At 37.5% G+C, this 16,605-nt stretch overlaps 2 protein-coding genes across 3 annotated transcripts; both read right to left on the bottom strand.

Annotated features, from left to right (window-relative positions):
* Positions 1-1,558: 1,558 nt before the first annotated feature.
* LOC131968781 (transmembrane protein 82-like) lies at positions 1,559-6,752 on the bottom strand. The gene is made up of 6 exons (XM_059329806.1): positions 6,369-6,752; positions 6,195-6,267; positions 5,926-6,118; positions 5,013-5,430; positions 3,383-3,567; positions 1,559-1,714 (listed from the first exon to the last, which is right to left on the bottom strand). The coding sequence occupies exons 1-6, from the start codon at positions 6,448-6,450 to the stop codon at positions 1,622-1,624; spliced, it is 1,044 nt and encodes a 347-aa protein (XP_059185789.1). The 5' UTR covers positions 6,451-6,752; the 3' UTR covers positions 1,559-1,621.
* An 88-nt stretch (positions 6,753-6,840) lies between these two features.
* slc25a34 (solute carrier family 25 member 34) lies at positions 6,841-16,010 on the bottom strand. 2 transcript variants are annotated; one of them, XM_059330211.1, is made up of 6 exons: positions 15,848-16,010; positions 13,548-14,291; positions 10,759-10,824; positions 8,730-8,882; positions 8,491-8,625; positions 6,841-8,403 (listed from the first exon to the last, which is right to left on the bottom strand). In XM_059330211.1, the coding sequence occupies exons 2-6, from the start codon at positions 14,046-14,048 to the stop codon at positions 8,215-8,217; spliced, it is 1,044 nt and encodes a 347-aa protein (XP_059186194.1). In that variant the 5' UTR covers positions 14,049-14,291; positions 15,848-16,010; the 3' UTR covers positions 6,841-8,214. The 2 variants fall into 2 exon arrangements, with proteins under 2 accessions (XP_059186194.1, XP_059186195.1); XM_059330212.1 differs by lacking the exon at positions 15,848-16,010 and adding an exon at positions 15,435-15,789.
* Between the last annotated feature and the right edge of the window lie 595 nt (positions 16,011-16,605).

Here is a 16,605-nt window from a genome sequence, read left to right on the forward strand (position 1 = left end):
AAAGAGACACTAAACAACTACAAATAAACACAAAACATCTACAAGAGAAGCAAACTGATGATAAAGAGTCAATTGACTACAAAGGAAGACAAAACGAATACAGAGATACAAAAAGACTACAAAGAAACACAAAACAACTACAAAGACACATAAATTACTACAAAGAAACATTTAAGACCAAAATTGCCACAGACACAAAATCACAAAAAAGCAAAATAACTACAATGAGACACAAAACAACCACAAAAAGAGTCTGTCTTGCTCCTGTGTGGAAGAGTGGGTAAGCCTTTGCATGTCTGTGCCCGTAGTTGCATAATTCACCTATTCACACTGGAGAGATCATTGAGGGGCAACCCTCATTTACCATTAGTAAATTACAAAAACAAAGAAAAGGGAAACAAAACAACAATAAAGTGATATACTAACAGAGAAGAAGCAACGTAATTATCAAAATAATAATAAAACATTGAAAACTTTCCAATGAGGTAAGATCATTTCATAAATTAGGATATTTAACATGTTAAATTAGACACAGTCATGCAAATCGGCCTCAGCTTTGGCAATTGAGGTTGAAAATAGTCAATAACAAGCAGAGGTTTGAACATTTGTAAAATGTCTAAAAGTTGTGAGTGACTTTATTTTAAGGAGGGGCTGCATCTGTTCCAGGAAACAGGTGCACTAAAACTAAAAGCAGTGTTTCCAGTAAATGTATTTATTTGTCTCATAAAATTGTACAGTAAGTAACAAGGAACAAGTTCAGACCTAGTGAGAGTCAGTAGAGCGTTTCTGATAAAGTCTATGATGAAGTGATGAAGCAACTCTGGGAAGTCTTATGGTCATTTTCCAGTTACGACTCTATAGATAAAATAAAACAGTACCAGTAACTATCACATATCTATGGAGAAAAGAACACCCAACCTCATCGTATAAAATACAGTGATGTGTATAGATATCTCCGTTAAGAAATGTCAAGGCAGAGTGATAGACTGAGCCCAGAGATTCAAGAGTTATAGAGGATGTTATGGAAGTTATGGGAATTATCACAGAATTCCAAATGTGAGATGAGGAAGGACCCTTGCTCTGCAGCCCTGTAAGAGCCCACTGTCACATTGTCACCTTATTTCCATGCAAATTAACTTGAAAAAGATTATGAAATGAACATGATTTTGAAAAGAACAATTAATTGCAATGGTACAGTACTGCCCCCCCCTTCCCCATTTGTGTTTGTAATTTGATTTTGTATATGAGTGTATGTGTATGTATGCGTGTCTTGTGGTGTTTGTTGTGGTTTGTTATGTCTGATCTATTATATTGTGTTTTTTTGTGGTTGTATTGTGTCTATCTTATGTTGTATAATAATAAAAATGTTAATAAAAAAAAATAATTAAAAAAAGAGTTATATAGGATGTGAATAAATCACAGACTGATGGTAAAACTAACTTTTTCCAACAAAACATGGATAATGAGTTAAAGTGAGTCTTTTGCCTGAGTTGGGACACAAAATCAATACTGAAAAGAAAACAGCAGCCAAAATTACAATTTGTATTATTTTATTGTTAACAAGTATCAGCATATCTGGACATTTGAGGTAGTCTGGTATTTGAGGCAGATTTCAGGTCCATCATCTGTCATCTGATGATGTTTTCATTGAGTGTTGTCTTGTTTTGTGGCTGAAGCTCTGGTCATGTTTTCTAAAGCCCATGTCTTCTTCTTCCTAAAGGTGACACATGACAATGAAATGTCAATTCAAACTAGTAACAGTTACATAAAAAATACAGAAATAGAACCATGAATTATACACATTATACACCAGTCAAAAGTTTGGACACGCCTTCTCATTCAATGGTTTATATTTATTTATTATTATTTTCAATGCTGTAGATTAATACTAAGGACATGAAAACTATGAAAGACCACACATGGAATTATGTTGTAAAAAAATTATTGTTAAACAAACCAGAATATGTTTTATATTTTAGATTCTTCACAGTTGCACACTGTAAACAATTGTCTTGTAAATTAACAGTAAAATACTGGCAGCAGGGTTGCCAGCATTTACAGTTCCTCTACTGTTATGTACTTTACAGGATGTTACTGTGATAAAACCACATACTGAATTACAGTAAAATCCTGCATTTCATTGATTTTTACAGTAGACTAAAACACAGTATAGTGCTGAAGCTAGTTGCAATATTGTTGCAGTAAACAATGCAGCCATTTTTTGTAAATAGAGCATATTACTGTCTGAAAGCCAATTACTACAAATTAAGCGCTGTCTTCACTGTAACCTCAGTTATTTTAATATACCATGTACTGAATGTGTAGTTAAGTAAAATCATAGACTGTATCGTAAAATACAGCCATTAAAATGTGGACAAGAAGAGACTTAGAAAAAATCATAGATATATATCTTTATATTTTATGGGAAACGGCAAGCTACCTATAAATATTGCCCAGAATGCATTGTTTTCTACAATATAATACCTTTTTAATGGAAAACAGTATGTTACTGTCAAAATTTGGCTGTTTTCTTACAGAAATTCGTTACAGTGCACCTCTTGTTTTGATGACAGCTTTGCACACTTCTGTTATTCTCTCAGTCAGATTCATGAGCTGATCACCTTGATGATTTTCAGTTAACAGGTGCGCCTTGGAAAAAGTTAATTTGTGGAATTTCTTGCACTCTTAATGTGTGAGAGGATCAAAGTAGAAGGTTAAAGGCTACTTTGAAGAATCTAAAATATAAAACATATTCTAGTTTGTTTAACTTTTTTTGTTTACTACATAATTCCACATGTGTTCCATCATAGAAGCTGTAAGAATTAAGTTTTTTTTTTGTGTTAAACTCACCTAGAAAAAAACAATCTACAGGGTTTGAATAAAAAAACATCCATTCAAAAGATCCCAGGATCCAGGAGAAGGGGAAAAACATTTTGTTTTCCTTGTAATATCACAACAAGGACACACAGTAACAACAATCTATGATCTCTCACTCATATTTCAATCTAAGAACCTGATCAGAAGTCAGTTAAAGCTCAGTTCCTGTGAGCCGAACAGTCACGTTGCCTTTAATTCCTTTAATTTTGTTTGACTACATAATTCCACGTGTTCCATCATAGTTCTGAACACTGAATGAGATGAATTTTTCTTGTAATTTTTGGGCTTTATTGATAGGACAGAGTGAAGGGGGAGACAGAGGGGAAGACATGCGGGAAAGGGCTCCGAGTCGGATTCGAACCCGGGCCGCCCTTACGGGGACAATGCCTCTATGGTACGCGCTCTACCAGGTGTGCCACCGGGAACGCCCTGAGGTGTGTCCAACCTTTGACTGGTAGTGTATTTATAAAAATAACTGTGAGTGATAAAGGTGATTCACACAGACCTTTATTGCAGCCTTCAGTAGGTCCTGAGAGGGCAGCAGGCAGACCGCTTCACCCAGGAAAGTGATGAGGACATGGAGGACATCAGACCAGTCGCCCACCGTCAGCATGAGCACCAGTAAGGCTCCCAGTCGCAGCACCACAGTGTGCAGCAGAGCCTCCGTGCCCGTCTGCCGGTGCTGATCCTCTGTGTCCAATGAAAAACAGAAAGTTAAACAATAACGCAAAAACATCTGTTGTGCCCCAGTGGTGGAAGAAGTATTCAGATCCTTTACTTCAGTAAAAGTACTAATACCACACTGTGAAATTACTCCACTACAAGTAAAAGTCCTGCATTCAAAACTTACTTGAATAAAAGTGCAAAAGTATCAGCATCAAAATGCACTTAAAGTATCAAAAGTAAAAGTACTTGTAATGCAGAATGACCCCACTCAGATTGTTTCATATATTCTTAATATATTATTAGATAGTTTTCATTGATGCATTTATGTAAGCACTGTTGTAATTGATCTCGTAAAGATCATAATAAACTAAGCTACTTAATAAACTCTTATGAGGTTTAATTTAAAGAAAAATGTGCAATCACTTTAACTTGATCATGTTTTTTTTAATGTTAAATCTTGACCTGAAAAGTAACTAAAGCTGGCAGCTAAATATAGTTGAGTAGTATACATTTACATAAAATAACAATACTTAAATAAAGTCCAGTTACCTCAAAATTGTACCCAAGTACAGTACTAGAGTAAATGTACTTAGACAACAGCATAATGCAAATTTTTGTGGTCTTATTTCATTTTTATTGTTTTATTGGTCAAATCATCATAAGCATCATTTATGTCTTTTTAGCTTAGCTGATTGATTTATTAGGCCCATCACAGATATTTAGACATCTATCTGTATAAGCTGAGAAGTTGTCCCAAACCTATTTTTTACAGAACATATAAGGCAGATTTAGAAAAAGTTCAAGCTATTTTTTTTGTTTTTTTTTAGTTAGCCAGCAATTGACTGATAAACTGAATAGACAAGAATTATGTGAATTAAGCTATTTATTTTTGTTTTAATTGATTCGTTGTTTCCTCAGTGTTCATTTCTAGGATTTCTTGACAATATAATACATTGTACATTTAATGTATAGTAATCTGTAATAATAAAGTAGAGTTTAGTACTGAAGTAACCAGTACAGATAGACTACTTTACTAATTTACTCTGTAAACTGAGTGAAATGTGTCTATATCTAAACTTGTGATGATGGAAAATCTTGGAAAGCTGAGTTCTGTGAAAAGACACAGACACTTTGTCCGGTTAAACTGATGCAGATACAAATTATGATATTATATATGATATTAAATATTATTTAATAAAGTACCTTAACATGATCATATTGGTCCATAATCTACATAGAAACGGTCTGTTTCTGAATCCAGCTAAAAATAATCACTATATTGGCCACCAAAGCCAGTATCAGACTGATGTACTTGTGTTGTTGTAGCAGTTTGTCTGCTGTGACTTATCTTACTGGTTTCTGTTTTGGTATTTGTCATTGTGTATGGGTGACAAAACTAGTAATCTTATCTCATTGAAATATCTTTCTTTCTGCAGAAGTCTTGCAAAAGACAATTCCTGGACAGTCACCTTGAATGTAGAACACCAACAGGGTGTAGCAGAGTGTCAGTGGAGTCCAAAGCTTCAGAGCATCCTTCTGGGACAGGAAGTGGTCATAAACCGTAGCGGTGGAAGCCACAGTTGCTAGAGCAAAGACCAAGATAACCGCTCTTTGTAGAGAAGCCAGTATGGTGTGTCCTGAGGCCAGCAGGGTGATGCACTTCCCACAGTAACGCTCTCTGCTGTGTAGTGGGTAGAGTCTGGCCACATGGCTCCACAGACCGTGGCTGACACTTGCCAGTGCCCAGCTCAGAGCAGCTGCCAGACACAGGCAGAGGGAGCTGTGTGGAGCCCCCTGATGGAGGAAGCCAACAGTGCATGTGAGGGCACATCCCAGGGAGAACTGACACTGGATCAGGAGCAGGTCCAGACCTCTACCATTGGCATCCTGAGAGACACAGCAGGTTGGATAATGAAAAAAAGGTCATAGAAAAGTCGATATGATGAACACAAGAAAAAACACTGAAAGTACACCCACATATACAGTACAGGGCAAAAGTTTGGACACACACCTTCTCATTCAATGCGTTTTTCTTTATTTTCATGACTATTTACATTGTAGATTCTCACTGAAGGCATCAAAACTATGAATGAACACATATGGAATTATGTACTTAACAAAAAAGTGTGAAATAACTGAAAACATGTCTTGTATTTTAGATTCCTCAAAGTAACCACCCTTTGCTTACTATATAAGACATGTTTTCAGTTATTTCACACTTTTTTGTTAAGTACATAATTCGTCATTTGTTCATTAATAGTTTTGATGAATCTACAATGTAAATAGTCATGAAAATAAAGGAAACGCATTGAATGAGAAGGTGTGTCCAAACTTTTGGCCTGTAAAAAAATCAATGTGTTATCAGCTGCTCTGAGGACTCACCAGTCCTGCTGAGGCCCAGGCCGAAACAGCTCTGAGAGAAAACTCCAGCACAATCAGAGAGGAAACCTTTGAGCCCACAAGGGACAGCAGGACCGCCAGGGACCAGAACTGCAGAGATGTGGTCCAGTTTCCTCTCTGCTGACTGCCATGTGAGGGTGACCTCGGTTTACTTTCAGTTTCAGTCTCAGAATCACTATGTGGAGGAGAAAATTTAGACAAACTGCACATAAAAGATCCTTTCTCCCATTTTCTTTTTTTAATAAACTCACCTGCATGACTGAAGGAAGTTGTAAACTCTTGTCAAGTTGCACAGCACTGATACTCCACATGCACCCACAACACCTTTGGAGCACAAAGAACACCACAGACAAGAACTAAATACATAAAAAAATTGGTTTACATAGAAGCTGTAAGAATTAAGTTGTTTTTTTTGTTAAACTCACCTAGAAAAAAACAGTCTACAGGGTTTGAATCAAAAAACATCCATTCAAAAGATCCCAGGATCCAGGAGAAGGGGAAAAACATTTTGCTTTCCTTGTAATATCACAACAAGGACACACAGTAACAAAAATCTATGATCTCTCACTCATATTTCAATCTAAGAACCTGATCAGAAGTCAGTTAAAGCTCAGTTCCTGTGAGCCGAACCGTCACGTTGCCTTTAATTTCTCCTGCTGATCAGGTTTGAGTGCGCTCCATGTTTAAGGTCCAAAGGTCAAATGTGATTACAGTGTTTTCTGTCAGTCTCATCATTCTCTGATGAAAAAGGCTGAAAGTCCTCTCAGAAATAGGATTAGTCTTACAGAGCAATCAGACATCTTTGAACTGGCTTTAAATTGATCACATTTTGCTTACAGTGCATTTTAGATATGTATTTCAAAGATGCAACACTTGAGTCCAAAATTATACAAAAAATGTCTTTATTTTTTTTCCTTTTCATTATTATTATCAACTGCTGTTCAAAGGCTTGACGTACCCGTAGGTTAAGTTTCTGTACACGAGAACTTCAAATCAATGTCAGTAGATAAACACATTCCCAACAGATGTTTTCTCTTCATAGAACAGACAAGGCAACTAGAATTAAGTATTAAACTGTGTGAACAGTGTGCGAACCCCAGCAGCCACATTGTGCTATAAACATGGAATACAGAGCTTATGTTTTAATAATCCAGACTTGTTCTTTATCTTGATATGCCTGCGAGCCCACAAGGGTCTCACTTCTCTCATTTCAGATATTCAGTAAATGCATCATTTGAGGTATTAAAGGCAAAACCTGATAGTTATACAGCAATTCCATGTATTTTGAAAAATTTTGCAAGTTAGTTTGTGCAGCATTTAGTCCATCTTTATCAAGTACTTTAATGCTCATTCATCTGCTCGGCTTTAGACAGAGCGAGTCTCACTTAAAGGAAGAGTGCCGAATACCGTCGAGGAGGAGAGTTAGATGGGAAGACTGATACAACTCGGATGTCTGTACTGGGAATATGAAGCTACAGCTGTTTAACATGGTTAGCACAAATACTGGAAATTGGGAGAAACAGATTGGTTCTGTCCAAAAAAGTGTAAAACAAAACATTCAGTGTTTATGGAGGTGAGTGTTGTGCCTGGTTTCCAAATTAACATTTTTAACCTTCAGATATAAAGTGTTAATTGTTGAGTTTTCGAGGTGCTGGTAGGTGAATTTAATTACAGTTGGACAGAGACAGGCTAGCTGCTTGCTGTCCTCTAAATATTAATTAAAGAGACACCTCAAAGTGTTTCATGTTCTCTGTTTAGTGTGTTTCCTCTGTGTCAATGTGTTAACAGCCCATCTCTTCCTACAGCCCACTGATGTGATACTTCTAAAACCAATGCCCTCAAATTTGCACTAAGACAGTTTTCTTGACTTTAGGACATTTAAATTTTACCATTCAAACAGCATTTCAAGTGTCTATTTCCCTTCACGTTTTTGCAATTTTAACTGCAAAGATAGCCCTTACCAATATCTTACAATGTTAGTTAATATCAAGAGAAAAATTCTCAAAACTCAACACAAGGCTCATCAACTGTAAACAGAAGAGGAGCAACAGAACACCTCTGGTATGTGTGTCTTAGTGTTATATTTAGGATCTTTAGATCTCAGGAGCAGAAGTAGAATGGTATCAATCTTCTCATCTAACTCCCTCCAACAAAGCAAATAAGCGCTGTTACCAAAATGTTGAACATTTACTTCAAATTCTGTGCTTTCGTTGGACCACTTCAACACTTGTAACTGAGTCCAGTCTATCATTTGCAGGCGTTTGGGATGTTTTAGGTTCTTCCTGGACTCTGGCGGTCCTTTACTGTCTGCTGCCTCATCAGATCCCAGAACAGCATGCTGAGCACTGTATGTGGGGCCAAGCGCACAAAGACAGGGCCCATGCCTTTATACAACCCCAGCAGGCCCTCGGATTGGCACACCTTCAGCATGCAATCTGAAAACCCGTGGTAGAGACGCCCCTGAAAGACAAGAGAAGGAAAACAGTGTGTCTTTGTGTGTTTAGCTGGAAACTGTCTTTTGTGCTATTTTAGAGAGCAAGAACTCACCCTACGAGCCTCATCCACCGGCTGGTTGTAGAGTCGCGTGCTGATGACATCAAACGGCGTCATGCTGATCGCCACAGCCACTCCACTGATCATGGCGGCTATCAGAGCAGTGAGCCAGCTGTTTGGAACAAACCACTGCATGGAAACAAAGAAACAGGTAACTGATCGAGGTTTGACTTCCGGCTGACAGCTGTCGCGTTACATGTGCTGCAAAAATGTCAGATGTTTATCACGTCTACCTGGGAATGTGACACCCAGTCCTTGGCCGAGGTGAAGGTTGCTAGTTGAGCAGCTGATCCCACCATGACGCGAGGCACGGCCCCGTTCACACCCCTCCAGAGACCAATTAAACCGTCTCTTCGATAGATGGTAACAAAGGCATCAGACGCTCCCTGAAATGTCAGGAAACAGAAGCATTAGTGTGTTGGAAGAACAACAACAATGATAATGTGTTTGTTTTTTGTGTTTCTGATATGTTAAAAAAAAAACATTTTTATGAATAGAACTTTAAGTCATATCAGCACAAAGCAGTTTCCTAATAACAGAAGTTAAAAGTTGCGTGTATATATATATATATATATATATATATATATATATATATATATATATATATATATATATATATATATATATATATATATATATATATATATATATATATATATATATATATATATATATATATATATATATATATATGTACATTCATGGCATGGAGATCACTGGATCTCACGATCAGTGCTGCATTTGTATTTATTTACCCCTAAAAATTATACATTATGTGGCATCAGTAATATTCTTCCATACAGTAAGAAGTTTAAAATATATAGAAGTTTAAAATACAATATATATCAAGATGGATGGAAATAAACACATTTATTGAAGTACAACACCTCAAAAATGTACTATGAGACAGATGACAGAACAATACTGCCTCCAGTTTTTCCTCACTGCTCCATGTTGAGATGGCGCTTCCTCAGTTCCTCAGTTTGTGCTTTGTTTTTAATAGGATGGGTGGGATGAAGGTGGGTGGGGTGGAGGGTTGGGGATGGGCGGAGGGTGTTTGTTTCTATGTTTTGTTATCTGTAAAGCGCTTTGTGTTGCATCTCGCTTGTATGAAAAGTGCTATACAAATAAAGTCTGATTGATTGATTGATTGAATAACAGGAGAAGGCATCCTGCCCAAACAGGTCCAACAAAACCAACAGAAGAGTGAGCAAAGCTTCAGTCAAGTACAGTGTGTACACACACACACACACACATACACACCCATACCGTCCTGAGAGATCAGCATAACTGAAAACTGTCAATGTGCAGGTGCTTTTAGATTTTGCTTCATATAACTGTCTAAAATATAATGCATGATATAGAAATACAGTATATTTCAATTACTATTATTATTAATATTGTTAGTATTTACATACCTTTATGTTGACTTTTGAATGAATTACATTTACTTTTTTAATTTTTTTAATTGTTACTTTAAACTTTTACTGAGATAGTTTATAACCATCATCAGTTCTGATCATAACAATACAATATTGATTCATTTCCAGAATTTTAACGTTAAATGCCAGTTTGTTGACAAAATGCCATTGTTGTTTTTAATGAAAAATACAAAAAATGTAGGGATCAAATATTGTGGTTTTAATGGGTTTCGATGGGGACATTTTGGTTCTTAAGAGTCTGGGAGAGTGTCTGAATTTTGGCTACAGGGTTTAATATAGATTATATTTTAATATAGATAGGAGCTGAGGCTGAACTTCCAAAAGTAAAATAAATAAATAAATCACAACTTTGTCAAAATGTATGCCACGTAAATTGAAAAAAAGGCCAAAGGGTTAAAACTAGTACAATCAAAACCAATGTATAAATTTGTTGTGATTCATTTAAAAATATTGAATGCATTAAAAAACACAAAATAGAGGTTTGGGGCTGTAGCTGTTTTTTAAAAAGATACAGTGCAGATACTGGTGTCATATGAAACTAAAAGAATCTACTGGTACCAACCATGTCATATCTTCTTCTGATTTTGTCGAGAAGGGGGCTAAACAACATTTAGGGGAAAACTGTACTTTTTAAAAGGGGTCCCTTGACTTCTGACCTCAAGATATTGCAATAAAAATGGAATATATGGGTACCTATGACTCTCCTTCCTTTGCAGGTAAATACCCCTTATATAGCAAACTATAGGACTAATTACTCACAGCCCTAGTTAAACAACCTTTAATGTAATTATGTGTCTTACTTTGAACCTCTCCATCTTACCAGGTGGTTGTGCTGGTGGCCGACTGCGATGGCTTCCACAGTCTGAGCCTGCAGGTGGGTCTTCACCTGCGGAGAAAATGCAGCATGCATTCAGACTGAACTAGATACTGTGCCAAAAATTATTCTAAGTCCAGACAAAACCAGGCTTGTTGTCACTAAGAAGGATAATGTCTGAGTCGGATGCCAGGAGGAGTTATGCAACAATTACAGGTGACTTTGTTTATGTTTACCAGGTATGAGATATACAACACAAACTTTTAGCTCTTTAACGATTAAACTGTTGCAGCAGTTTGGGCATGCACGAAAATAAAATAACCTTGAACCGTCCTTTCTTCTCTCACTGCCAGCAGCAAGGAGCCACATGATACGGTATATTTTTGGCAGCAGGTTGAAGCATAGTGCAGGATATATTTAGTGACCTAGATATGGAAAAACCTAAAGTAATATTGTCTTTCCATGACGGTGCAAAACGCTAGATGGTTTAAAAGGTATTGACTGACAGCTGAGGCAGAAAAACAACAACACTACTCCAGCCGGACATGCAGAGGACATTCAGAACGTGTGCTGTAAATCAAGAGACGGGGACATCTGAGACGGGTGTAGATGTTAAAACATTACGAGTCTCGTCTGGTTTTATAGATGCACATTAAATCTGCATCTATACTGACACACAAAGCTGGATGTGGACATGCTGAGGAGCAGATGGTTCATGAAAAGATACATTAAGATTATCTTTTATCTTGTAATCTCTTGAAAACTAGATGTAATCAAATTGGGCAACATCTGCGGGTGTGTGACTGCGACCACACACGCCCATGTAATGTCACTTTGCCTTACAAGCGCTCGTTGTGGATAAAAATAGATGTAGGACATTTGAGACGCCTTTGAAACCGAGCTGGTTTGCTTTCCGGTCTCCGATTGTGATGAATTACAACACAGTTGTCGTTCAGGCCCGAGGTTTTGCACTGTCATGTTTCTCAGAGTTTCATTTAAAGTGTGACTTTAAATCTCAATCAGGAAGTCGCTGTTGTTTTCCATATTTTTTCCTTTAAACGACCTTTGGTAACCTTTCCCCTCAGATTTCCCAGAGGAGTTCTTGTTGGAGGATAGATGATATTTTTTCTACCTTCAAACAACACTCACATGTCCATATTTTCCTCCTGTCCATACTGGTTTTGAAGAGATTTTTGTAATCAAAGACAATTGAAATACACAAATAAAATGAGCATCTTACTTATTTACAGTCTTTCTACAGCAACCAAAGACACTGTTTGAATGTAAATATATGAATGTGTCCAGTAGTGACTGATTGATAAATAATGAACACCTCTTACTTTATAGTGTTTCATAAACTTTGTAGTGTGTAAACTAACATTACAATAGTGCCTTTTTACTCAGTTAACATACGCATTATGCTGCTGTAGAAACAGACCCACAAGGTGCAAACAGGGCAGATAATTTGTGACGAGTGTGTTGCCATTATTTAAACAGTTTGGTCTCTTAATGCTGAAACCTTTTGCATAATATATTTGAGGCTTGCCACAGGAAGACAATTATCCATATCATCTTCCCACATTAGCTCTCTCGTCCTCTTAATGTCAGCTGTTTGGCCATAATTAACTTGCTTGAGGTTGAGTGTGTTGAATGTAACCTAGTCGTAGAATCCACTATCAGTGTCATATGGGGTTTTAATTTCCTGTTAGGCCTAGTTTTTTTTAACCTGTTGAGCTCACACACACACACACACACACACACACTGATATCACATAATGACATCATTGCTGACATCTCTTACAACATTTGAGGGACGTGTTGTAAATGTTCACAAGAGGAACAGATTACTCTCATTGAACATTTTGTTCAAACACAGACATCAATATGTCCTGAAGGTAACATTACATTACAACACAAAATCACATTGTTGTGACTGGGTTTGACATACATTTTTGTAGTATCCAGTAACTGGCCGTAAAGTAACTTTAACTACAAAGTGCTTGTTACACCTACTAATAGAATTAAAAAGAAAAAACCTACAGAGGTGACTTATAATGTCCAGTAGATCCCAGGATCCCATCCAAGGTTTCAGAATGTAATTTTTGCAAATCTTGCCAAATAACATGTCGTTTTACCTCTTCAGGCCTCTAGAAACTATTGAAATGAGTTTCATCCAAACCAGGATCCCATCCAAGGTTTCAGAATGTAATTTTTGCAAATCTTGCCAAATAACATGTCGTTTTACCTCTTCAGGCCTCTAGAAACTATTGAAATGAGACAATCTGAAGGGGGTAATAATCACTTCAACATAAAATATAGCTAATATTTATTTTCATTCATTCATTCATTCCATGTTATTAACTTGTGACTACAATCAAGAATTCTGCTCACGGAAATACACCAGTATAGTGAAATCAAATTATTGTCGTAATGTGATTACTCTGTATTTATGTGCATGCATGTAAAAATAGTCAGTGCATACCTGAAAATATTTATTTTTTTCTCCATAGTTTCACTTTTAACTGTTATGTTTTATTTTTCACTTAAGCCAATATCTAAATGGGAAAATACTTTTATTTGTCAAGTATTTAATTCACATGGTGAATATAAAAATAGGCTTTACCGTTTGGTTATTTCATTAAGACAATTAATCAAAACAGAAAACATATCATGATATATATTGTTATCGGGATATGAAGTGACTTATAGTTTATAATATAGAATATTTTGTCCATATCACCAAGCTCCACACTGCCATAGAGTTTGCATAAAAGGAGAAACTTCATTAAACTTACCAGATATGCAGGAGAGGCGATAAAGGCCCCCAGCGCTCCCGCCCCGGCCCCCGCCAGCAGACTCCCCCCGTGGACCGAGGTGATACCCAGAGCTTCACAGTAGGAGTAGGAGCCCAATCTAACCCCGTTCATCACACCCTGGTACATCAGCCCGACTGAGAGCCCCTTCTGCAGGCCCCGGAGCCCGTCCGTGCGGCCCACCACCCAGAGGGCCTGCAGGACTCCGCGGTAGTGTCTCTGGTAGGACCCCCGTGCACGCAGCTCACCCTGAAGCTGCAGGCGGGTCTTTACAACCTCCAGGGGATTGGTGAACACACAGGCCCCGCAGCAGGCGAGAGCGCCCATGGCAAAGTCCAGAGGAGGACAGACAGCTGGAGGGGGCGGCGAGGGGCCGAGGACGCCGTGGGGAACGGTGGACACAGTGGACGCCATCCTGAGGGACGGCTGGGCACCAAACACAGACTCTTCTGGAGGAGCTTTCAGTAGCTGAGCACTGGTCATCACTGAGAAGTATTAGTCCTGGTCTGATTTGCTGACTTGTCCCCTATTTGTCAGAGTGTTTGGAAACAGGAACAGTGTGTTTCACTTTGTACAAAACAGCAAAGTCAGAAACAAACGGTATCAGCTTTTGTGATAACTCATTTAATATCTGTTTTGCATGTCCCTCCTGTGACTCTGCAGGTCAGTGATCCTCTCTGATGTCCTGTAGAGACGTTCTGTCAGTCTGTTCAGAAGAGGCACCATCTGCAAGAGAAGTCATTCATGTTGAAGTGAACATTTTATATTGTGAGTGTTAACAATGTTCAGCCAAACATGTGAGGACAGATTCCTGTGGGAGTGGTAATATTCAGGTTTTCGTCCATGTGACATTTTTTAAAACCTGTTAGAAAATGATTTCCTGCTGTTAAAGTCTCTTAACCTTCAGTTTGTTACACTAGACTGAACACAATGGTTTGTTTAAATATTACTTGCCAATCACCAAATATGTTATTGCAGTGTTGCTACAAATGTCCTTTACATGAATTAATCTGCATCTGCATTGATCTGAGTACTGCATACACTTTATTTTTATTGGTGAATCTTTTGAATAATTGTCGGAATTTACCCTAATGCGAGAGCTAAAATGGGACATTTTTCTTAAGTAAAACCATCATGTTTGTACCAGGTGAAAATGCTGCTGTGTGCCACCCTGCCATAGTACAGACATTGTTAATATTTCTGCTGAATAAAAAAAATATTAGGGATGATGTAGTGAGTCCACATTAGCAAAAATCATCTAGAATGACTCTTACAGATGTGACAGTCAACTAATATTACAGTATATATATATATATATATATGTCATCTCATATGTGCCAATCAGAAAACTAAAAATCATAAAGAATATTAAAGAACATGATATTGAACATGCAGTATTATTTAGTTATCTATTTTTTATTTTCTTCTTTTTTTCTACATTTCTACATTGTATGTAGAATTTATATTAATGTTAAATATTCTTTGATAAAGTTATTTGTTAAAGAAAGCAGCCTTCTGAGTACCTTGGCAAAGTTTTTTTTCCTCTCACAAAATCAGTGCACAATCTGTTTTATACAGTCTATGTGCACAACCCACACAGAAAAACTCAGTTTCATACCAGCTCAAAAATCCACAACATTGGCCACCAGATCAGTCTATGAATTGTTACCCTCTAAAATCTAAAAAAAAAAAAAAAAAAATCCCATATCGTTCAGGCTCTAAAGTTAGCATTCACTGCTACACAAGCTGTACTTGTCACACATTTAGGAAGGTTTTACCAATGATCTAATGACTGAACTGATAAATTGATTAATCATTTAAAAAACAAAAACATGAAATAGAAATGTTCTCTCTGCTGTCCCATTTTACCTGAACATGTCACTGCAGTGAATGAAGTCAGGTTTCTTGATTTGTGTGGAGGTCCAAAGTTTATAAAGTACGGAACTTGGCAACATATTCTCTTTATTTATTTTTTTACAAAAAATAAGAAGCAAAAAACTATAATAAAGTGTAAAGGTTACAATTAGTCTTTAGAATTTTCGTTGGTTTTCTTCTCCCAGAAAGTGTCCTAAACGACCTGACTTCATCCTTCACCTGACAAAACAGAGCAGACACTCGCACACACACAATCAAAAGACACACGCTCACACCACTCCAATCAAATTCATTCAAACCAACACACTACACAACTACACCACAGCACAGCACATATCAGAGGCTAACACTCTCCTCTTACGTGTCCCCTGTAAACTCAAAAAATATCGCTTCATTCAGAAACTCACAGTGTTTGTGCAGGTCCATTCTTCCCCTCTCCCCCATCATTGTAAACATGTGTCCTAAGCACATTCATTGTCACAGGCCCCGCCCCCTGACTCTCCCCGCAGCCAATAAGGTTCCAGCCCGGTCTGCCACATCACCATATCACGGAGTCTGCACCAATCACACGTCTCCGCTGTCAACTGCCCCCGCTCTCGTCCAATAGGAACTCTCTGGGTAAAAGGTTATTGTTGGTCAAAGGGGGGTGGAGGTGTCTGAGGGAGAGGATCCAAACAGGCGTCTAAACAAGGTTAATCTGCTGAAGATCGTGTGGATAATCTTACAAACAAAACAAAAACAAACCTGTCCCTTGTTCAACTCTTGCAACTTATGATTTAATTCAGTGTTTTAATGTTGTTTAAGAGAGATTTTGAGGAGTTGATAAGGGGCTGTACATGTGGTAGATCTGATTAATATTCACTAACACTGAAGCAACTGCTATGAAATGTTTTAGCTCTGAATTAGATTTGGAAAACATGATGCTGCTTTAAAGATGACTCATCTGTGTGCATTTTTCTTTATCTGCTGTGTGCAAAAAGGCCACTAGAGGACGCTCTTCAACAGCTCTATAAAGTACAAATACTCCGATATGACTGAATGACTAAATCAAATGCAATAGGAGTTCATATGTTGATATTAGGAACAGCAAAATCTATTTGACCAAGGGGTTTATATGTGTAGCTGCTCAGGAGCTTTCAATGGTTTCACATGATCTTCCTCAGCA

This window comes from Centropristis striata, chromosome 3, assembly GCF_030273125.1.
Source record: "Centropristis striata isolate RG_2023a ecotype Rhode Island chromosome 3, C.striata_1.0, whole genome shotgun sequence".
Classification (NCBI taxonomy): Eukaryota; Metazoa; Chordata; class Actinopteri; order Perciformes; family Serranidae; genus Centropristis; species Centropristis striata.

Excerpts from the sequence above, each read along its gene's own strand:
- slc25a34 (XM_059330211.1), bottom strand. The coding sequence starts at position 14,048 with ATGACCAGTGCTCAGCTACTGAAAGCTCCTCCAGAAGAGTCTGTGTTT. Across the intron at positions 8,883-10,758 it reads GCCACCAGCACAACCACCTG|GGAGCGTCTGATGCCTTTGT; the intron begins GTAAGATGGAGA and ends CTGACATTTCAG. Across the intron at positions 8,404-8,490 it reads CGGTGGATGAGGCTCGTAGG|GGGCGTCTCTACCACGGGTT; the intron begins GTGAGTTCTTGC and ends CTTGTCTTTCAG.
- LOC131968781 (XM_059329806.1), bottom strand. The coding sequence starts at position 6,450 with ATGTTTTTCCCCTTCTCCTGGATCCTGGGATCTTTTGAATGGATGTTT. Across the intron at positions 6,119-6,194 it reads AACTTCCTTCAGTCATGCAG|TGATTCTGAGACTGAAACTG; the intron begins GTGAGTTTATTA and ends TCCTCCACATAG. Across the intron at positions 1,715-3,382 it reads TACTGAAGGCTGCAATAAAG|GAAGAAGAAGACATGGGCTT; the intron begins GTCTGTGTGAAT and ends TGTCACCTTTAG.